The sequence below is a fragment of the Somniosus microcephalus genome, chromosome 14, assembly GCF_052327205.1.
Source record: "Somniosus microcephalus isolate GS21.2 chromosome 14, FLI_Smic_1.0, whole genome shotgun sequence".
Classification (NCBI taxonomy): Eukaryota; Metazoa; Chordata; class Chondrichthyes; order Squaliformes; family Somniosidae; genus Somniosus; species Somniosus microcephalus.
Genome location: NC_141000.1, coordinates 47,537,714 through 47,561,183, shown reverse-complemented (window position 1 = coordinate 47,561,183; position 23,470 = coordinate 47,537,714). Strand labels below are relative to the sequence as shown.

The following is a 23,470-nucleotide window of genomic DNA, read 5'->3' as shown; positions in this document are numbered from 1 at the left end:
TCAGCATTAAAAAGCCATTGTATAACTCCCAAATGGTAGAACAGGAGACCTACATCTCTGCCATGCAGACCCGTAGAAAGTGCTGATCTGACCAGAGATTTGTGCTGCATGAGCTTCAGCATAGTATGAGGAGTTGATACAAACCTAACATTGTGATGCCATGATACATGTAGAAATCAGTTTATTTACTTATCTAAGGTCTAACAACAGATTAATTGGTCATTCATCTCAGTGATGTTTATGGGATGATGGTTGACATGTTCTCTTATGTAAGTCACTGGTTTTGAAGTGCTTTGACATGTTCTGGGAAACATGAAAGGGTGCTTTAAAAATATTAATCTTTCCTTGCACCCTACCCTCCTTCACCCACACATAGATTTCAGCGAGTACACCAAATGCAGTGGATACATTGGATACTCCTTTTCCTTTGAGATCTTGAGTGCCACTATGCGTAGATATGGCATGTATCTTTGTGCATCGGTGTTTCAAATTCAGAAGAAATCAGAGCAGCAGTATTACCACTAGTTACAAGATTACTGGTTAGAGTAAAACTGCATCACCAGTGATTGTGTTTTGACATTTTTGTAGTAAACGAGCGGCATTAATTATGCCTGATTTCAGCCAGTGGAATTATCTGGTACTCCAAATCACAGTATACATGCAGCCAATAAGCTGAAAGGGTGAATTAATGATGAGGATAACAATAAATTTAAAATATCTTTAGTGCCTTGGGTTTGATCTATCTTGTTGAAGCGTCTGCATGAAGTATTCTGTAGTAGAAAAACTATGGGAACAAACTCCATCGAGGCTAATACGATAAAGTGCTTGCTTTTAATAAACAATGCAGAGGGAATTCTAAGTAAAGTAGACTGTAGTTTATTCTGGGGATAGGCTACCAACCAATATCCATTATAAGCCCACTGACTCCCACAGCTACCTTGACTACACTTCTTTCCACCCTGCTTCCTGTAAGGACTCTTTTCCATTCTCCCAGTTTCTCCGTTGCATCTGTTCAGACGATGCCACCTTCCATACCAGTGCTTCCGATATGTCTTCGTTTTTCCTCACTGAGGATTCATCTCCACCGTGGTTGACAGGTCCATCGACCATGTCCATTCCATTTTCCATACTTCTGCTCTCACCCCTTCCCCTCCCTCCCAAAACCATGATAGGATCCCCTGGTCCTCACCTTCCACTCCACCAGCCTCCACATTCAACGGATCATCCTCCGCCATTTCTCCTCCCCTCCCCTTTCAGCGGACCGAAGGGACCATTCCCTCCACCATACCCTGGTCCACTCCTCTATCACTCCCAACACCCACTCCCCTTCCCATGGCACCTTCCCATGCAAGCGCAGGAGATGCAACACCTTTTACCTCCTCCCTTCCCATCATCCAGGGCCCCAAACACTCCTTCCAGGTGAAACAGCAATTTACTTGTACTTCTTGCAATTTAGTATACTGTATTCACTGCTCACGATGCGGTCTCCTCTACATTGGGGAGACCAAACGCAGATTGGGTGACCGCTTTGCGGAACACCTCCGTTCAGTCCGCAAGCGTGACCCCGAACTTTCAGTTGCTTGTCCTTTTAATTCTCCGGCCCGCTCCCACTCTGACTGTTCAGTCCTTGGCCTCCTACACTGTTCCACTGAAGCTCAACACAAGCTCGAGGAACAGCACCTCATCTTTCAATTAGGCACTTTACAGCCTTCTGGACCCAACATTGAGTTCAACAATTTCAGATCATAACCTCTGCCCCCATTTTTTCAGACGGCAGCTGTTGCTGATGATTCTGATATTCCCATTTACACCTCCTCAAGCCCATCTTTTGTTTCTTTACTTGACCCATTATTATCTCCTTTTGCCTTGCACCATCATCCCTTTTGTCATTTAATCTCTCCTGCCTTCCACTTTATCACAGACCTTTCTATGCCTCTTAAAACCTGTTACATCTCTAACTTTTTCCAGTTCTGATGAAAGGTCATCGAGCTGAAACGTTAACTCTGTTTCTCCCTCCACCGATGCTGCCTGGCCTGCTGAGTTTTTCCAGCATTCTGTTTTTTATTTCAGATTGCCACAGTATTTTGCTTTTGCAGTTTATTCTGATTTTTCTTTTCAAACATTTGTAAGAAAGTTGTTATAAAATTCTATAACTCTTGCAAATATTAATTATTCAGAGGTGAATATATATGCTTCTGTTCCATACAGATGGCACCGAATGTGACCCAATCTAAAATAGTAGAATTGTTTATAATTCTCACACTTTTGATCAGCACTTATTTTATTCAGAAAGAATCTAAATACCTTTAAGAATTCTGAAATATCAAGGCAATTTATCACCAAAACTCCTTCACCTCCCCATGTTTGTAGCCGACAACCACCGTCCACAAGGGCAGGTCTGTCCAGTCTGGGGCACCTCAGCGGACAGTCATTACCACTTCTTAAGCAATTTGTACATTGTCTCCAATGCAATGAACCAGGGAGTCTGAGAATGAATGTCAGTTGGCACTGCAACTTAACCTCTAAAGGCTTGTGCAAAACATAAGGAAAGGATTCCCATTTCTCAAATAAATGTAAACCCAAATGTATAATAAAACTTTAATAACTAGTGCTTAGGTTACTACTTTAATGCAACATTTTCCCTCTGTAGTCCATATATACACATTATATTACAAGGCAATTATCAATATGTAAGTTTTATATCCAGTGCAGATAAAGTGTCAGACTTTGCTAAAGATGCAAAACAATCTTTGTACAAAAGAGAAAGAAAGATAATCATTTCATGTGGAAGTTTCCAACAAATTACAGTTGCCTGGTAATTGACTTCAGAAGTTTACAAGAACTACCAGGATCTGCTTATGTTGACTGCTTTTCCACAAGACCGACTCGACCAGTGGCCTTAAAGGAATTGGCTAGTTTAAGCACAGCTCCACTTAGCAGCTAAACTTCACACCTGTGCTCCCTATGTGAGCAATGCCACAGGAGCCCCACTAATTAAATTCCATGAGGGTATTTATAACTTTTGGTAATAGGGTAAAACGGGTGATATCAGATCGACTGCCCATTATACACCCCGCCCGATCTGAGGTCAATGGAAAGGAAAATCAGGTAAGGTGTAAAATGTGCTGCCGATCCAATGTTTTCACATCTTATATATATGGATATAATATCCTCTGTATGTAAAGTTAAAGCAAAAGTAGTAAAAATCAGACCTCATTGCACCCATTTTCTGGGCATAAAACAGGCACAAGGCTAAATTTCAAGGTCCAACATCCTGCTTCCCAAGGATGCCTGAAAAACGTCTGACCCGAAATCAAGTTGTGCCATTTTTCAGGCATCCGGGACAGCTGCCTAAAACAGGCGTTAGGCCCCTTGCATATGCTAATATGTCTGGTTTAGAGCCCCTCTGCCAAATTGGGCTGTCCTGAGTGGAGCAGCTGTCGGGAGCTCTGCTCAAGTTTTCGGAATATGGATGCGGCCTAGCCAGTGGCTGCCACCGAGAAGGTAAATATAATTCTTTTTTTTTTAAATTGATGTGGAGCCAGGAAGTGCAAGAATGCTTCTCCCAGCAATGTAACACTCCTGCCAGCCGCGACTGAATCCCTCCCGGACTTACCTGTGGGCCACTGGCAACGAGGCAGGCTGGCCTGCAATTGAATTCTTCACTCCACTGATCTGTCTGTGGAGGCGCGACAGGTGCCAGCGGCTCACAGCATTTAAGTGGATGAGGGCCAGGGGCCAATTTGTCTGCGCCCATTTGGTTCTTTAAAACTGGCCTAAACTAATTTCTAGGCCTAATTCTTTTTACTATAAATGGATTACTTTTAATGACAGTTCAGTAAAATATTTTTTCTTTCACTTTAAAATATACCTAATGGTGTTATTGGAAATATTTGAAGCACAAGTTTAAAAAATATTATAAATGGATTGTTAAAATTGAAGAAAAATTGTATAAAATCTCTAAATAATTATAAATAGCTAAGAATAAACTCTAAAATTTGCAATTCTTTGGTTAATGGAAAGATGGAGAAAACCTGGGACATTTGGATGTTGTGAAAGAGTTTAGGCGTAAACTTCAATAAAAAGTCACTGAAAAACATGATAATGGCATGTGTGCATCGCAGAGCCATTGGCATTTGCTTCCACCTTGCATCTACTTTCAAAATATAACTTGAGCTTCTGAAGATATTTTTGTGCTACGGGAAAGAGGCAGGTCATGGAAGTATTAGAAAATAAAGCTTTCCATTTTGTCTCAGGAGGAGGAACTGCAGTTGTTGCACTTTTGGGAGTTTTCAAAATCATTAATTGGGCAGGCAAGGAGATGGAGAGAAGAAAGAAGTAAAACTGGCTAAGATCATAATATAACGAGATTTGAATCGAATGTGAATCCAAAACAAAGCAGATTACACATTTTTCAATATATAAATATGTGATGGCTGCTCTGACACAACAGCACTTCATTTCCAAAATTACAATTTACAGAATTCTGCAGCAGATGCAAAAGTCTGAAAACAATTCGGTAATAAGGGAAATGTCTTAAAATAGGGCATGATAATCAATGAATGAAAAATATGAGAGAAGCTGAGTTTGTACAGATTGGATTTTTCAAGGCATCTAAAGCATCTATCATTTCCATTCATATTGCAAAATACTATTCACTTCAGGATTCACAGCCCAGATAAATCTAGGCCTGACATTTACCCATTCCAAAATTAATAGTATATATTTTCCATTATGATAATTTTATAAAATTATAATAGCATAAGAAACTTGCTGAATAAGAATGAAACTATGTAGCACATAATTCACAGAATCTCCTTTTAATCAAATTCCTGCACTCAAAAATGTCACAGTTGAAAAATAAGAAAATGTTAACTGGATCAAAAAATATTAATCTATGCCAACTGCAAGATGTGAATTTAATAATAATGCTGGTTCTGATCATGAAACCATCCTTAGGGTTTTTTTTCTCCAAACATTGACCTTTCACGGTAAGGTAGTGGTCTTCATTTGCAATGTATCAAATTAGTTCTCAGTAGATTTACTGTTTCCCATACCTCAGGCCTCCATTGATGACCTGCTTATCTGTGAGATGTTAACAAACGGGGGATCCAGTGTTCTTTCCTTTTTTGCTATCCAGTAAAAGAAGGCAAGGGAATGTCATTAGAAGGCAGCGTAATCCTAGCATGTGGGATTTCTTATCCTAATTTCATCTGTGCAGTGAGTTTCCATGGATCTTATGATGAAAGAGCCCTAGTAAAATTTAATTGTTCAATAGAACTATTGATCCGAGATTTTCTTTCCTTCATGTGAGAAAATGTCTGACCTCGACTTGGCAACTGCCCAGAGTGACATGATGGAAATGAAGCGCTTGTTGTAAGCAAATGGCACCTATCCCAATAAAGAAAAAATAACTTTCATTTTATATAACCTGTTTCATGACCCAAAGCATTTGCAGCCAATGAAGTATTTTTGTAGGGTAAATCACTGTTGTAATGTCGGGAAAAGTGGCAGCCAATTTTCCACAAACAGAAATGATACAGTAAGTTCCCACAAACAGAAATTATATAAATGACTAGATGGTCTGTTTTAGTTATGGTGGTTAGGAGATAAATGTTGGGCAGGACTCCAATGCTGAACAGTGCCATAGGATCTTTTACATCCATGCGATACAGTTTTACATCTCATCTGAAAGACATCACACTGAAGTGTAAGATTCAATTCTGTCCTCAAGTTCCTGGAGTGGGGATTGAACCCATGACCTTCTGACACCAAGGTGAGACTGCTTACGCTGAGCCAAGGTGGAGTTCTTTTCTAGGCTTTTCTGCATGTGCTACTGTTCGCAGATAATAGTGTTGGCAGAGTCACTTGGGGATCTAGTGTGAGCCACTCGCCATCATCTTTGGCTTTAAAAGCAGATTTATATTAGACAGCACAATGCTGGAAAGCGCAGTAAAAAGAGAGAAAAATCTCAAGGGGGCTGTGCGCCAGAAGCCCCAGGAGATAAATTTTGCATCCACAGTGCTCACATTCTCATTCAGAAATATCTAAACCACCACTAGAAAATACACACTTGTGCACTTCTGTTACTTTCCGACAACACCACTGATGGAATGGCGGGTGCAGCTGCAACTAAAGGCATGTCTGACTGTACTTCCACTATAGTCACTTTTCATATGTCATAGGTCAAGCCATTGGTTTTCAGTTCTCACAGAATAAACAAACTGAATTGTGGAATACAATCCCAAAACATTAATAAAAATCCTGAAATCCACATCATAAAATTGGAATTTAACTTATTCAGTCAACTTGAAAGAGTGGCCTTGGCAGTTATTCAGGGTCGTTTTTCAGTTTTGCATCATTTTTGAATTATCAGCTTTTTTGCGACAGTGTCAGCTTTTCCATGTTTTGCAGGTAGGCGCATATGTGTAAGATAGACTTAATTGAATCGGTGCACAGTTTAAATCTCTATTTCACTGCAGAAGAGGTGTGTACATCTAGGCAGATCTCCATCAGTCAGAGGTTTAAGAAAATAAACCTATCTCCAATAAATGCCACAATCGATTCAGAAATGTCACTGTTGTGGCCTGATTCATTTTGAGTACATTTTCCACGGTGGTGGTGGGAGGAAGGCAAAATGAGACATGATTAAATACCCAGATTGTGTATAAAATTAGAGACAGAGCTGTAGATAATGAAAAGGCTGATATTGTTCAAAGGACCCAAACGTTTAGGAACATTAAAAAAATAGGAAGAAGAAAAGGATATACTGCTTGCCTCCTCAGTTAGATCCTCTTTCAGGTCTTCACCAAGCCATTTATCTTTTCTCTCCTGCAATAATCAGAAAGTCTGCTACAATCCTAATGTTATCTCTGATGATACCCTGCAACCTTAAAATGACACTGAAAGCAGACTATAAACTGAAACTAATCACAACAGAGTAGAAGACAAACAATAGTGACTAACTGGTACTATGAGCTGGAGCGGAATACACAGGTTGACACACAGCACAACTGTGCAGGAGCAGCTGGTAGTGGCAGAGGAGGAGGAACCTGCTGTCTCAAGGGCCTTGGCTCATAAACTTGGGAATCTGGATCTCAAGGGGCCTACATTGAAAAAGAGGCTTCCTCAGCATTAAGTGTTGGCACAGTCATTGGGGCTGTGCCAAGCCATGTGCTGCAGGTGACCGCTCGGGTAGATGAGACCACCAGTCATGTGTGCAGCCTTGCACAATGGTTTTGCAATACTGCAGTCCACCATGGAACGGTGACAACTCCATAGATATCTGCAGCAGAACCCCCCCCCCGGCCTTGCAGCAGGGGCTAGTGGCAATGAGTGTTTCTTCCATAGAAACTCAAGACGGCTGCCAGTGAACAACAACAACTTGCATTTATATAGCGCCTTTAACATATTAAAATGTCCCAAGCCCTTCACAGGAGTGATTATCATTCAAAATTGAACACCAAGCCATATAAGGAGATATTAGGACAGGGGACCAAAAGCTTGGTTAAAGAGGTAGGTTTTAAGGAGCATCTTAAAGGAGGAGAGGACAGTAGAGAGGCAGAGCGGTTTAGGGAGGGAATTCCAGAGCTTAGGGCACAGACTATTGAAGATATGGCCGCCAATGGTGCAGCAATGATAACTGGGGATGCACAAGATGCCACAATTGGAGGAGCGCAGAGATCTGATGTTTGTAGGGCTGGAGGAGGTTACAGAGATACAGAGATAGGGAGGGACCAGGCCATGGAGAGATTTGAAAATAAGGATTGAAATTTTAAAATCGAGGCGTTGCCAGACCAGGAGCCAATGTAGGTCAGTGAGCACAGGGGCGATGGTGAATGGGACTTGGTCCGAGTTAGGATGCGGGCAGCAGAGTTTTGGATGCGCTTGAGTTTACGAAGGGTGCAAGGTGGGAGGCCGCCCAGGAAAACATTGGAATAGTCGAGTCTAGAAGTAACAAAGTCATGGATGAGGGTGCATGCACCCTTGAGGAGACATGTACTGAAGCATGGGATTCCACAGATTAATTAAGAATGGAGAAGAGATAAAACAATGAGTGCTTCACTGATCACATTGGTACCATTAGGATTGCTGTTACATCATTCATTGGCCAAGGTGAGGCAGGGTTCAGCAGCATGACAAACTGGAATATGTACAGATGATGATATTCTCTATCAGGACTCTAAAATATCTGCATCCGTTTGCCAATGTCTTCTGATGCCCACACCTGTGCCCTAAAGCACCTGTGCCCAGGACATAGCGGAGTGGTGCAGTCTACAGCAGGTCCATCGGAGGACTCAGCTGCTGGGTGCCAAGGGCCTCCTCAATCCCAATAGGCTCAGATGCACATACAGCTGCCAGCCATTGAGGTAGCACCTAGAAGAATGCACCACATTGTGAGTTAAGAACATATTCATTCCACATGGACACTAAGGGAAATCACCACAATAGGAAACACTAGGAACTCGCACTTATAACATGGTCGTTAAAAATCTGGCTGCACTGAAGGTGTGTTCAGAGAGCGTCCTTGCTAAGTTTGCGAGCATGCTTCGTTTGGTGGTAGGAATGTGATATTCGTGAGTGGTCTCAGAAATTTAAGAAACTGTAAGTGAAGGACACTGGAAGACATAGAAAGGACTGTTGCTGCAGTTGCCACATTTGAAAGTTAAAGAGAAGGTGGCCTGTATGAGAGTTCACCAAATGGTTCTTGTGGCTGGCATCAGGTTCTACTCTGCAACTTCTTCAGGCTCCTTTTTGTGGAGCCCTTGACAAGCCTGGGGCCCTTTCCCTCTATAGCGATGCCTCTTTGCAGGAAATCCTTGAAACCTTAGCTGAGCTTCATTGCAGGATGCCCCAGATCTATCCAGACACCTGATGTGCCACTTTATCATTTCAATGGTGTGTTCGATGACTACTTGGATGGATGCATGCACCCCATTACGCCTGTATTTAACTGGTGTTCTGCAACATTGCACAAGTGTCATGAGAACATGGTTGCAGAGGCGATCTTGATTAGCCAGGAGCAACTCTGAGACTTGCCTTTCAGGGTCAAATATTGATGGGACAGTAGTGAAGTAGCCTTAAAATTAAGACATTCTGACAGATGCCACGGAAGAAAGCATTGATTTGCACAATGCAATGCTGATGATCGCAAACAAGCTGTACATTCAGAGAGTGCAATCTTTTCCTATTCCTTCTGGACTGAAGTTAAGACACATTGCTGAGGCACAGTAGAGGAGGCTTTATTGTGTAAAATTCTCAGCATGGATATGGCTCATATTAATGAGCACAAAATTTACCATGGGTGGAGCATGTACAGTGTAAATAATCAGCAAGTACTTTTTTTGGCATATTGCAGTTTCCCTGTAGCACTTTGTGTAAGTAAATTGTATGAGGCATTAATCAGTACTCAAACACTATATGCCTGACCCACAGTGTATTTCTCCATGTTTTTGGACAAAGATGAGACCTTGGTTCATAATAGATGATTTTTCTCCTATCGTAAAGAAAAATGTCTATAGGACGGTGAAAAGTAATTGCTGATGGCCACACTTAAATCAACAGACTGAAAAGATTAAATATTAAAATGATGCAACACTTATTTCCCGATCAAACAAAGTACCATGAGAACATAACACATAAGGACACTTCACTCAATAATATTAGGATTGGACCACACTCTGTATTTTGGCACTTACTGTAGTTCTGGGAAACATTAGCATCTATCTGAGTAAACCAGTTTAGATATTTTGTTTCCCAGCATCTGTTGGATTGCTAGTGAAGGTTGTGGCATTAACTATAGAACATTACATGGGTCACTAAGTAAAATTAGGGAGACTGTAGTTAAATATATAGCCACAAGTTAAATACTTCCGCAACAGTGTAATTGTTTTATGTAATAAGGTTATTCTACTTTAATGTAATTGTTCATGTGATACATTAAATTATGGATAGTCGGCAGTATTATGGTTGTAATTTCCTCTGAATCAGATGACATCATAAACTGTGAAAGCAAAGCACACGTGATTTATGTACATCACCTTAACCCTGAGATTAAATTACAACTGATAGTCAATAATCATAGAGAATTTTCTTATAAAATCTACAGCAGCCTCAGGAAAATGAAGATGGTTGGTAAAATGGTGCTGAAATCACACTGGACACAGAGAAACAATGGTGGTGTCACCACTATAAAAGGAAGGAAAGACATTTTCTATGATCCTCATGCTGTTGTGCATTTTCACAGGCAGCCCACCAGTAACTCACTCAGGCAGCAACTCGCCTAGACAGTGAGTGTTAGTAGCTATTCATTCATGGGGAGCACCACAGATGCTGTCCTCACCTAATGACCTCACGTGCGCTTTCCTGCAGGAGATCCCTGGATAACAATTAGAAGCAGGAACCCTGGCTTATTTTTCCAAAGACCTACAGTGTTGCTGATCTTTAGGGTTCAATACCACACCAGTGCATTTACCTACTTAAGCTATCGGGAGTGCAGTTCTGAAGTAGAATTAGAAAGGAGTTAAAAGGTTAATGTATACACGATAAGGTAGTTCCATTTGAGTCCAATTGTTCATATGCCACGTCATTTTCATAGTAAGTCTGTTAAGCGGAAGAAAGTGAGGGCAAGTGATTTGTCATCCCATAAATTTCTACAGTTGCTATATGCAGCACAACTTGCTGTCCAAGTACTACAGTTTTGCATTAACAAGTCCCAAATGCAGTGAAAGTGCCAGTTTCTGAGAGTAACAAATCATTTGCCTACATCGAGTAGATTTAGAAAACAACATTGAATGAACAGGGAACCAGAGTACAAACCAAATATTGCAAGTGGAAAGATTGCAGATTGCATGTAATAAAATAAATCCTTATTGAACCACTCCATAAAAATATCATTGTCCCCAAATGTTTCTTTATTGCCTATAAATCTAGTAATGCCTATTACAGTACACACATTTTCTTGCACATCTTATATGATTTGGGGGCTTTTGAAGCTGAGCAGTGCTGTGATTGTAACTTTCAGGCTGGTGGCTAATTCCGCATGCCACTTCTTATATAATTCTGGGTGTTTGTGTTGGCAAGGAAGAGGAGAGGAGCAAGTGTTGCATTTTTTTCTGTATCATGCAGCGTCCTGGCTCCTACTGGAAAGTAAACCCAATAATCTGAACTGGATTTCTCTGCAACCAAGCAGCACTAGTTTACTTACATCAAGTTTCCTGAAATAATCAAACCATTTTAAAAAATAGGGCTGAGTTGAAGGCTTTAACTTTCTATAGCACCGTGGTTAATGGCATCGAGTAACATTCTCTAGTGTGCTGTTTCAGCACAGTCGTTAACCCTGCACTAAAATAGTGCACAAAGTAATTTCACATGAATATCTTAGCCAGTGCACTACCAGAAGTAATTAAGCTTCATTAGCTCAGAGATTACTCTGTGGGATACTGATGTGTGAGTGCTTAAAGCGTTCATCTGAAATTCCTCTCTCTCATACTTTAGCAGAGGTATCAACCCACTAAAATAGCAGAGCGAAAAATTTCAGACAAATCTATTAAGCATTTGTACATCAGTGTAACATAAAATGTAACTTCAAGGCCTTGTTCCACCCGCACCTCCCAAAGTGACCAGATGACCCCAAGCTGAGCAATGACTAAAACTCTGGTCAGAAATAAGTACGTACGTTTGTCTATCAGTGAACATCTTGTTTGCGTTTTCCCATTTGGCATCGAGCTGAGCCACTGCATCCTGTATGTGTTCAGCATCCTTATAGGACACACTGCGGAGAGCTATGGGTTTCTTGCTGTGAACTGCCTCTACTCGGCCCGAGAGCTTCTCCAAGTTCCTTTTTATGTTCTGGAGTTCAGAAAAGAAATAAAAAAAGGTCAATAGCTTTAGCTTCACAAGATAAAAAAATATCAGCAAAACTGTGCCTGTTAAGGGATTTTAAAAATATTAGGAGCATTAGATTTAACCTGTGCAGGTTAACTTTTGTTCTGAAGTGGATTTTATTTTGGTTTTTTTTCCAGTGTTAATGGATAAATACCAATTTCAAAATTTTTCAACATAGATTTGACCAGGTTTTATTAATCCAACATGAAAACTGGTAATCTTACCAACAGTGCGGGGACATAAAGTCTATGGCCTTAAATTTCCACAGCTGTTGTCCTGATCTCCCACTGCAACTTCTTTGGGAGATTAGCGGAACACAGAAAAACAGTGTCAACTGCCGTTTATACCATTTCTTTGCTCATCTTTCACTGATGGTATGGTGGAAATGGAGGCAACTGCTTCGGAAGTTCAGGGCCTATATATTTATTAAAGTGGCAAGTTATGGCTCAAGTACAGAATATTAACTGATGTATGCCTGTTTTGAAAAAGAACTTAAAGGAAAATGAGACAAAATCATATATCAAACTTGAAGATTTTGTTTCGGTAACTGGGTATGTGACAGGCGTGGACACCTATCACCATGCTTAACACACTCCGAATCAAGCTACTGATTAATCCATGTAAGCAGAATTTCTATCTGTCTGAGAGGAGTGCACAATCTCTCCATATAAGGACACAATTCCCTTACATAAGCTCTGAGAACTTACGGGCAGGTTGGCAAGAGTTCAGGATTATGGACCTCCAACTGAACATAGGAATACTATTAGAGATTAACTAGCTAAAAATAATAAGCATACCAGCACATGGCACTTATAAGTGGCCCATTAGTCATCCATCTATCTGCACTGTGGGGTTTCTGTGATTCTGTGATATCTAGGATTAATTGGGAAGAAATACACTTCTCAATGACTGGACTACCCCCGTGTGGTAAACCACTTTTATCGTTCACTATCGTTACACTATAGTTATCACTGTTATATCGTTATCACTGTTCACACTGTTGTATCACTATACGAGGTCGCCTCTTGTCACGCTGTTATACCTGGGCTGACCACTGCTGACTCCGCCCATGGCTCCACCTACCTGCCCAGGTATAAAGGTGGTCGACTGGCTGGTATTCCTCCTTGTTGGATCCGATCACCCACGAGGGTGGGCTCTGTTATTTAGCCAATAAAAACCTATAGTTACTTTCTTAACTCGTCGCTTTTCATTGGATGAATTGATAGGTATATCAATCCGCCCTCAGATTCTATCAATGAATCAAGCTGCCTCAATCATCAGTAGCATTCTGGAGTATTGTGAACCTGCCAAGCTTTCTGTCACAGTACCAATTCAGTTACAATCTCCTATCTTAAAGACAACTCAACCCCTTTTATGGCTTATGCACCAATGAATACTATCTCAGGCAGCTATCCTGGACCATTGATAGAATCTGGAGAGCTAGATCTGTTGTCTACTCAGTCTGAGGTGGATCAGCGTGAATTCATTCCCACCCTGCTGTACGAGTAGTCAAGAGTTAGTGTAGTTCTTATCTGTGGTTTTCCATTTCTCTTTGCCCATTGCTCATAGGTTCTGGGGTGTTTGGAAGGGCAGTTGAACTCAGTTAAAAAGCTTGACATGTTTCTCCAATACATGAAGGTCCACTCATCTATTACTAGTGAGATTTGTCTGCATTAATTTTTCTAATTATTGTACCAATTTCTCAGCAATGAAAAAAATGCCCCCCTACCCCCACCAAAATTAAACCTATTTTCAAAAATCTCAAAATGACTTTTTAATTTATTGAGTTCTCATATTACTTCTTATAGGTGTGCAGATGGGACCTACAAGCCATTTAGAGACAAACCATTTCATATTGGGGAATTCTTATAAACAATTGTATACAGGAATTAAAAATAGAATGCATGAACAACATCCCAATGACATGAATAAATTGCATTGTGGTTATGAAGCATTACTGTGATGATTCATAACAGGAAGAGTTAAAAAATATAAAATATTAAAAAAATACCATCCATACAGGCAGAAAGCTAAACAATTTGTACAGGGAACCCAACTCTGGGCTCACATGGTGCGAGTCTGTGGAAAGATGCCCAAGCACAAACTGCGTTGATTTATACACAGGAACAGGAGTAGGCCATTTAGCCCCTCGAGCTTGTCCCGCCATTCAATTAGATCATGGCTGATCTGTATCTTAACTCCATCTGACCACCTTGGTTCCATAACCCTTAATACCCTTGCCTAACAGAAATCTATCAATCTCAGTTTTGAAATTTTCAAATGACCAAGCCTCTATAGCTTTTTGGGAGCAAGAGATCCAGACTTCTATTACCCATTGTGTGAAGGTGGCCCAATTTTGGAGCACCACACCTGGAAGCCCTGGCAAACCAGGGGCATCAAAGTAGCCTCCTGTAGGTGTAGAAGTGGTGGGGCCATTGCCCTCTCCTGCTGTTATTAGATGTTCATGGGAAATGCAATCAGATTGTTTTCTTTGTCAAACAAGACAAACAGTCACCCATTTGATATATCTGTGCATTGCAGATTGATTGATATTGCTGATGCCCCCTGTGGCAATCTGGAATTAGCCTGAGACACAAAAATTGAGTGCTGTGGTGATCAATTCAGCCAGAGTTTGGTCAACGATTAGGTTCCAACATGCAGTTCAACTGACAGCCCCTCTCTTGAATTACAGGCTATGAAGACAAGGTCATTGGACATAACCAGGTATATGCACCACTGCTTATATAGCCCTATTCTAGAGTAATAGCAATTGTGGGCTGTAAAACCTCACCTGCCTACAATTCCTCCCCTGTACTTTCTTCTTCCTCTAAAAGCATAAATATAAATCCCATATCTATCTATCTTATATATCTATATCTTATATATATAAAGCAGTCGATCTGTCTGTCTATCTGTCCTTCTGTCCTCACGTGTGCGTCTGTCCGGCTATGCGCTCGAAAGTTATAGAGCGTACCTACGCGTGCGTTACCTCCGAAGAAAGCTTATGGTTCCGGGGCGGTCGTAAGTGTATTTACTTTTCGGTCGGACGAAAATTGTTCGCGCCTTATGCAAAAAACCTTCAAAATTAAACTCATTATCTGTTACTTAGCATTGATTGACTGATGTCAAGGTTCGACCAATCCTGTGCCGTCACGATTGACCAATCCTACAGTACAGTCCCCTGATGGTTGGCCAATCGGTGTGTGTGTGTGGGCGGGACTAATCGTTTTCATCTCAGGGATGTGGCAGCCATTGTTTCACTGCTTCCAGCTCAAACTACTCTATCCAGCTTTGAAAAAGTTAGTATCTCTTTTAAAAATAACATAACATTTACCAAAAACGTTTTATAAGTACTTTCACTTTCATCTTTCAAGGTATTAAAAGGTAGAAATGTTGCCCGGCAGCAGATTCACAGAGGGACACAGAGAGGCCCCAAAGCCTCGCACTCGATTTAAACCGCCCGGCCCAAAACAGCCCTGGCAAAGCCGGGCTCCCCCAGCTAGTATATATATAAAATAGCTCTTCTGTCTGTCCTTCCGTCTGTTTGTCTGTCTGTCCGCTATACACTCAAAAGTTATAGAGCGTACCTACACATGCGTTACATCAAAAGAAAGCTTATGATTCCGGAACGGTCATAAGCATATTTACTTTTCGCTCAGACAAAAATTGTGCCGATGGTATACAAAAAACGTTCAAAATTCCGCTCATTATCCGCTCATTAGCATCGAGTGACGTGAAGGTTGACCAATTGTACAGTCGAGCGACCCGACGGTCGACCAATCGCTGCGTCACGGGGGCGGGTTCCTTGCGCGTGCGGGCGGGCCGTCCTAGAGTCGAGTGACGTGACGATTGACCAATCATACACTTCAGTGACCTGACGGTTGACCAATTGGTGCATGTGTGGGCGGGCCTAATCATTCTGAACTGAGGTGAGTGGCCGCCATCTTGCTTCTAAACTCTTCATTTCTTTTTCCCGCTTTCTGCGTGTTTCTTTTCAAATCTACATTTCCAGCAAAAAAAAAAGTTGCTTTTAAAACACAAATTGTTTTTTAAAAAAGTTAATTAATTTGTAAATCTTTTCTCTAACCTCTATAATTTTCCTACCTTTGAACATTTTTGCAGGCCTCGAAGCCTGGGCCTCTCCTCCACAGCCACGCCCGAGCTCGGCACCTCCCGTCCCGGTCAACAAGCAGCCCGCCGATCGCCGCCATCTTTGTGAAGGCTGGAGGGACGGGCCTGAGCCGAGCGTCGCCACCGCCGCCAACTTAGTAAAGGCGGGCGGGGCGGGAGTCAGCGCGCGCGTCAACGTCGACCCGGAGCGCGACCTGAGTCCGGCCGGGCCTCATGCGCTAGGTCGTGCACCGGCCGGCTCTGAGGCGCTGATGAACGGCGGCGTCTCTCTCTGGTCTTGAAGCCGGCTCGGGCGAGGGGCCGGTGCTCGGGAGGGTGGGGCTCGGGACTCAGGAGGGCGGGGGATGGGAAGGGGGGGGGAAGGGTTACCCCGGCAACCGGGCCCGGCCCTCTCTCTCAGCCTCAAGCTGGCTCACACCCGTTCCTGGGGCTTGGCTCCAGCGCAGGTGCAGCCGCAATCGGCGGTCTTGAAGCCGGCTCAGGAGGGCAGGGCTCGGGAGGGCGGGAAGGGGAGTAAGGGTTACCGTGGCAACTGGGCCCGGCCATCTCTCTCAGACTCAAGCCGGCTCACGCCCATTCCCGGTGCTTGGCTCCATTTGCGGCCGCGGGCCACTCGCCCTCTCCTTCCCTCTGTCTCTCTCTCCTCCCCCTCCCCCTCACCACTCCCCCTCTCTCCCCCCTGCCTCACCCTCTCTCTCTCCCCCCTGCTTCACCCTCTCTCTCTGCCCCCTCTCTCTCTGCCCCCTCCCTCCCCCTCTCTCTCTGCCCCCTCCCTCCCCCTCTCTCTGCCCCCTCCCTCCCCCTCTCTCTCTGCCCCCTCCCTCCCCTTCTCTCTCTGCCCCCTCCCTCCCCCTCTCTCTCTGCCCCCTCCCTCCCCCCTCTCTGCCCCCTCCCTCCCCCTCTCTCTCTGCCCCCTCCCTCCCCCTCTCTCTGCCCCCTCCCTCCCCCTCTCTCTCTGCCCCTCCCTCCCCCTCTCTCTCTGCCCCTCCCTCCCCCTCTCTCTCTGCCCCTCCCTCCCCTTCTCTCTCTGCCCCCTCCCTCCCCCTCTCTCTCTGCCCCCTCCCTCCCCCTCTCTCTCTGCCCCCTCCCTCCCCCTCTCTCTCTCCCCCTCCCTCCCCCTCTCTCCCCCTCCCTCTCTCTCTCTCTCCCCCTCCCTCCCCCTCTCTCTCCCCCTCCCTCCCCCTCTCTCTCTCTCTCCCCCTCCCTCCCCTTCTCTCTCTCCCCTCTCTCTCTCTCCCCTCTCTCCCCCGTCTCTCTCTCTCTCCCCCCAGTCTCTCTCTCTCTCCCCCCAGTCTCTCTCTCCCTCCCCCCCAGTCTCTCTCTCCCTCCCCCCCAGTCTCTCTCTCCCTCCCCCCAGTCTCTCTCTCCCTCCCCCCGTCTCTCTCTCCCTCCCCCCGTCTCTCTCTCCCCCCAGTCTCTCTCTCCCTCCCCCCCAGTCTCTCTCTCCCCCCAGTCTCTCTCTCCCTCCCCCCAGTCTCTCTCTCCCCTAGTCTCTCTCTCCCCCCGTCTCTCTCTCCCTCCCCCAGTCTCTCTCTCTCTCCCCCAGTCTCTCACTCTCTCCCCCAGTCTCTCTCTCTTCTCCCCGTCTCTCTCTCTCTTCTCCCCCAGTCTCTCTCTCTTCTCCCCCAGTCTCTCTCTCTCTTCTCCCCCAGTCTCTCTCTCTCTCTCTCCCCCCCAGTCTCTCTCTCTCTCCCCAGTCTCTCTCTCTCCCCAGTCTCTCTCTTTCTCTCTCCCCAGTCTCTCTCTCCCACTCTTTCTCCCCAGTCTCTCTCTCTCCCCCAGTCACTCTCTCTCTTCCCCCCAGTCGCTCTCTCTCTTCCCCCCAGTCGCTCTCTCTCTTCCCCCCAGTCGCCCTCTCTCTTCCCCCCAGTCGCCCTCTCTCTTCCCCCCAGTCGCCCTCTCTCTTCCCCCCAGTCGCTCTCTCTCTTCCCCCCAGTCGCTCTCTCTCTCTCTCTTCCAACAACAACATGCCCTCAAAAAACACTCGGCACCGCCGGGCACTTCAGCTAGTATATATAAAAGAGTCTGTCTGTCTGTCTGGCTATACAATCAAAAGTTATAGAGCGTACCAACACGCATGTTATATCAATAGAAAGCTTATCATTAGGGGAGTCTCATAGGCATATTTACTTTTTGGTCAGACAAAGATTGTTCGGACAGTATACAAAAAACGTTAAAAAATCCTCAAAACTCCGCTCATTAGCGGTTGACCAATCCAACCTCTCATTAGCATTGAGTGACGTGCTGGTTGACCAATCCTACAGTTCAGTGACCTGACGGTTGACCAATCGGTGTGTCATGGGCGGTACCTAATCCTCCAGTCTCCCGAAACTTCACCGCCATTTTTTTCATCCCCACAGCCACAGCACCACATTGCGGCTCCGGGAGCAGCAGGTGAGCTTACACACAGCGGGCGGGGGAGCCGCAGCGGCAGGCCGTCAACCGCACCACCCGCAGGGGAGCTCAGCTGGGGTCCGTCTCGGCCCGAGAGCCCAGCCGGGCCTGAAGCGCTAGGCCCTGCATGGCCAGTAACACAACGGCACCGGGCCTCAGGCGCTAGGCAGCGAGAGGGGAGGAAGGGACAGAGAGAGGGGGAGGGAGGGGAGGGAGGGAGAGGAGAGGGAGGGACAGAGAGGGGGGACAGACAGGGGCAGGGAGACCGCACGGCCCAAAATTGCCCTGGCAACACCGGGCACCCCCAGCTATAATGGGGCAGTAATTCGGGTCGGTGGCTTGCCGCGTGTGCAAGCCCCCGATATGCACTTACCCGACGCGCCTGCCGTTCACCTCCAGGGACGCCTGGAATTCCATTTTGAAACAGAAGAATCCCGGGCAGCGTTTGACGTCACGCCGCCCAGGAGTGCAGCCAGCGCGAAGCCTGGAGCGCGCTGTGCAAGTGAGACACGCCCCTTAAGGTCTCATTGTAGTAGGACACGCCCCCAATCTCTCCAAGCAGCTGCACAGGGCTTTGTAGTTACACAGCTGCAGGGAAAGCAAGTTATCTGCTATTTTATGAATGTTTTGTGAGCTTTTATAAAATTTTAAAAACGGTTACATTATTTTGAAGAATCTGAAGTAGTTTTAAACAGAATTAAAGCAATTTAAAGACTTTTAAAAGCCCTAAAATAATTTTTTTAATTCCATTTATTTATTTAGCAATGTCGTCGTCATACGTGTCTTCACACTGTTCCCTTTGGGGAACTGTATGAAGTGGTGGAAGGATTTATGGCCATGATTAACGCTCATTCCGTGACCGTAACCATCTTTGAACCAGCCATTAGGGTGGTTAGTCCTATGGCGGGAGGGTTTTACGGGCTCCCACAAGCTATACAAGGAGGGGGGCCACCCACACCCACGGACGCAAATATCCCGCTGGATGTCAACCCAGAATTTAGAGCCGGAGCTCCGACTCCACTTGCCGGGACTGTGTGGAGCGGGGTTCGAAACCCTACCCCGTCTGGCCCAGCGGCGAGGATCCTACCGCTACGCCAAAGGTCCAATCTGATTAACAACGTGAAATGGCTGGAATGAGCACAATTCACGGCATTAAAAGAACTCACAATTGAACTGATGATGACCTCAGCAATCTCCTCAACGAGGTGGAGGCGCAGCGCCTGCTCATCATTGGTAATGAGAAGTCAAAGGCGCCGCAAAAAGGACAGATGATAGCTTGGTCTTTCAAGTGGCAGCATAGGGCTCCAGTCACGGGGAGGGAAAAGGCACAGGAAACGTATGGGTGTCACCTTTTGCGCGGAGTGGGCCTTTTGCATAGCGGTAAGCATCCCCGCCGCTGGGCCAGAAGGAGTAGGGTTTCGAACCCCGCTCCAGACAGTCCCGGCAAGTGGAGTCGGAGCTCCAACTATAAATTCTGGGTGGACATCCAGCGGGATACTTGCGTCCGCGGGTGCGGGTGGCCCCCCCCTCAGATGGGTTGTGGGAGCCCATAAAACCCTCACGCCATAGGACTAACCACCCTAATGGCTGGTATGAAGATGGTTATGGTCACGGAAGGAGTGTTAACGTGGCCAGAAATCCTTCCACCACTTCATACAGTTCCCGAAAGGGAACAGTGTGAGGATACGTACGACGATGACCTCTTGCGCAATGCACCTCCTTGGACCCTCAGTCGCAGATGCGAGGGGGCAAATCGTGCAATTGTTAAATTTTTCATTTTATTGACATGTAAAATGTTGGCCCAGTAATTCCCTTCCAAACGCGCGAGTACGGTCGGGGTACTTACGCGTCTGGCCGGAGGAAATGCCGGTTTTCAGCATGCACAGCGCATGCGGGGAAAACCGGCATTTCCTGTCCTCTGAACGAAGGGGTTCAGAGGCAGAACGCGTGCGACTGTACAGGCAGCGCGTACGCAGTAAAATTCGCCGCTTTCATTCATGCTTTCAGTGAGGTCAAGTCCTTACAGCTTACACATGAAAAAAGCATGAGTACAGTTGCTCCAGAGGCTGCGGAGGAAGATATTTCTTATCGTGGAGCTTCTGAAAGGCAATATTTTTGTTTGGGAAAGGGAGGAAAGTTATTTTAAGAAATGCTGAGGTAAGTTTTAAAGTTTATTTTTGTTTTTTAAAACGGGTTTTCAGTACTGTAGGTAGAAGGATCAATTGTGGCTATGTGAATTGAATTTGCTGTGTTTATTAAATGTAAAAATGACTCCAACATTTTTAAGAAAGAAACTTTTCATCAGTAATATATTCTTTTAAGTAATTATGTATGTATGTCTGTATATATTCCTTTGCGTGTATGTATATATTCCTTTACTTATGTGTATGAATGTATGTATTTAATTATGACTTTCAGAGAAAGTAACTTATTGGAAAATCATAATTAAAATTATACATTCATACACATAAGTAAAGGAATATAAAACATACATACATATACGTAAAGGAATATATGCGGACATACATACATAATTACTTATTACTGATGAAAAGTTTCTTTCTTAAAAGTGTTGGAAATGTTACAGTACTCATTTTAGAACACTCATTTTCACATTCAATTCACACAGCCACAATTGCTCCTTCTACCTACCGTACTGAAAACCCGTTTAAAAAAAAAAATTTAAACTTTAAAACTTACCTCAGCATTTCTTAAAATAACTTTCCTCCCTTTCCCAAACAAAAATATTGCCTTTCAGAAGCTCCACGATAAAATATATCTTCCTCCGCAGCCTTGGAGCAACTTTACACATGCTTTTTTCAAGTGTAACTTGTAAGGACTTACCCTCACTGAATCCATGAATGAAATCGACGAAGTTCACTGCGCAAGCACTGCCTGTGCAGTCGCACGCGCTGTGCCTCTGAACCCCTTCGTTCAGAGGACTGGAAATGCCGTTTTTCTCCGCATGCGCTGTGCATGCTGAACGCCGGCATTTCCTCCGGCCAGACGCGTGAGTACACCGACCGTACTCACGTGTTCAGAGAGGAATTACTGGGCCATTATATAATTCCATAGCAATACACGTGGTTTAAATATAAATTGAGCCAGGTGAAAACACAAATGCGAAAACCCTTGGCAGAAACACTAGTAAAATTAATTAAGAGTCAAAATTAATACATGAACAACAAAACAGGTATTTTTGTTCAGGTATTAATCTTGGCTATGCCCGGCGACCACTGATAGTGCATTTAAATTTAAAATCGGCCCCAAGATATCTATGTTTCAGTTCATGGGAGGCATGCACTTGACTAGAAAAAACTGTCCTGTTGCTGTGAGCATGAGAAGTGTGTTGAGAGACAGTTGAATCCTAATAGGGATCACAAATAGGGACACTTTTCAAACTCCTGCCATTTCCTCCCTCACCCCACTGTGATTGGCAAAAACCTCTGATTTAGTACCAGTGAGTAATAAAAACAAACTAACACGATGAATAATGTTGTAAGGCCCAAATCGCATACCCTTGTGGCACTGAAGACAGAGAAATACATAAAAGTTACAAAGTGGAAACAGGCCATTCAGTCCAACCAGTCCGTGAAGATATGTACTCTCCATGTGAATAAATCTCCAGGCCCGGATGAAATGTATCCCAGGCTGTTAAGCGAAGCAAAAGAATAAATAGCAGAGGCCCTGACCATCATTTTCCAATCCTCTCTGGCTTCAGGTGTGGTGCCGGAGGACTGGAGGACTGCTAAAGTGGTACCCTTGTTTAAAAATGGAGAAAAGGATAGACCGAGTAATTACAGGCCAGTCAGCCTAACCTCAGTGGTGGGAAAATTATTGGAAAGAATTCTGAAGGACAGGATAAATCTTCTTTTAGAAAGACACAGATTAATCAAGGATAATCAGCACGGATTTGTTAAGGGAAGATCGTGTCTGACAAACTTGACTGAATTTTTTGATGAGGGTAGATGAGGGCAGTGCGTTTGATGTAGTGTATATGGACTTCAGCAAGGCTTTTGATAAGGTTCCACATGGCAGACTGGTCACGAAGTTAAAAGCCCATGGGATCCAGGGCAAAGTGTCAAGTTGGATTCAAAACTGGCTCGGAGACAGGAAGCAGAGGGTAATGGTTGATGGGCGTTTTTGTGACTGGAAGGCTGTTTCCAGTGGGGTTCCGCAGAGTTCAGTACTAGGTCCCTTGCTTTTTGTGGTATATATCAATGATGATCTAGACTTGAATATAGGGAGTATGATTAAGAAGTTTGCAGATGATACTAAAATCGACTGTGTGGTTGATACTGAAGAAGGAAGCTGTAGACTGCAGGAAGATATCAATAAATTGGTCAGGTGGGCAGAACAGTGGCAAATGGAATTCAATCTAGAGGAGTGTGAGGTAATGCATTTGGGGAGGGCTAACAAGGAAAGGGAATACACATTAAATGGTAGGACACTGTGTAGTGTAGAGGAACAAAGATCCCTGAAGGTAGCAGGCCAGGTAGATAAGGTGGTTAAGAAGGCATACGGAATGCTTGCCTTTATTAGCCGTGGCATAGAATACAAGAGCAGGGGGGGTTTATGCTTCAACTGTATAAAACACTAGTTAGGCCTCAGCTGGAGTACTGCGTGCAGTTCTGGTCACCACATTACAGGAAAGATGTGATTGCACTGGAGAGGGTACAGAGGAGATTTACAAGGATGTTGCCGAGAGTAGAGAATCTTAGCTATGAGGAAAGACTGGATTGGCTGGGTTTGTTTTCCTTGGAACAGAGGAGGCTGAGGGGAGACCTTATTGAGGTGTATAAAATTATGAGGGGCCTAGATAAGGTGGATAGAACGGACCTATTTCCCTTAGCAGAGGGGTCAAAAACCAGGGGGCACAGATTTAAAGTAATTGGTGGAAGGTTTAGAGGGGACTTGAGGGGACATTTCTTCACCCAGAGGGTTGTGGGGGTCTGGAACTCACTGCCTGAAAGGGTGGTAGAGGCAGAAACCCTAACTGCATTTAAAAAGTACTTGGATGTGCACTTGGGATGCTCTAACCTGCAGGGCTATGGACCCA

General features: G+C 44.5%; 1 protein-coding gene across 8 annotated transcripts in view; it reads right to left on the bottom strand.

Moving 5' to 3' along the window:
- dmd (dystrophin) overlaps nt 1-23,470 on the bottom strand; it is a 2,562,635-nt gene that overhangs the window by 1,202,708 nt on the left and 1,336,457 nt on the right. For all 8 annotated transcript variants that reach the window (XM_086007360.1, XM_086007362.1, XM_086007361.1 and 5 more), the window contains one exon: nt 11,678-11,850. In XM_086007360.1, the coding sequence (XP_085863486.1) occupies nt 11,678-11,850 (173 nt within the window). The remainder of the gene's footprint in view (nt 1-11,677; nt 11,851-23,470) is intronic.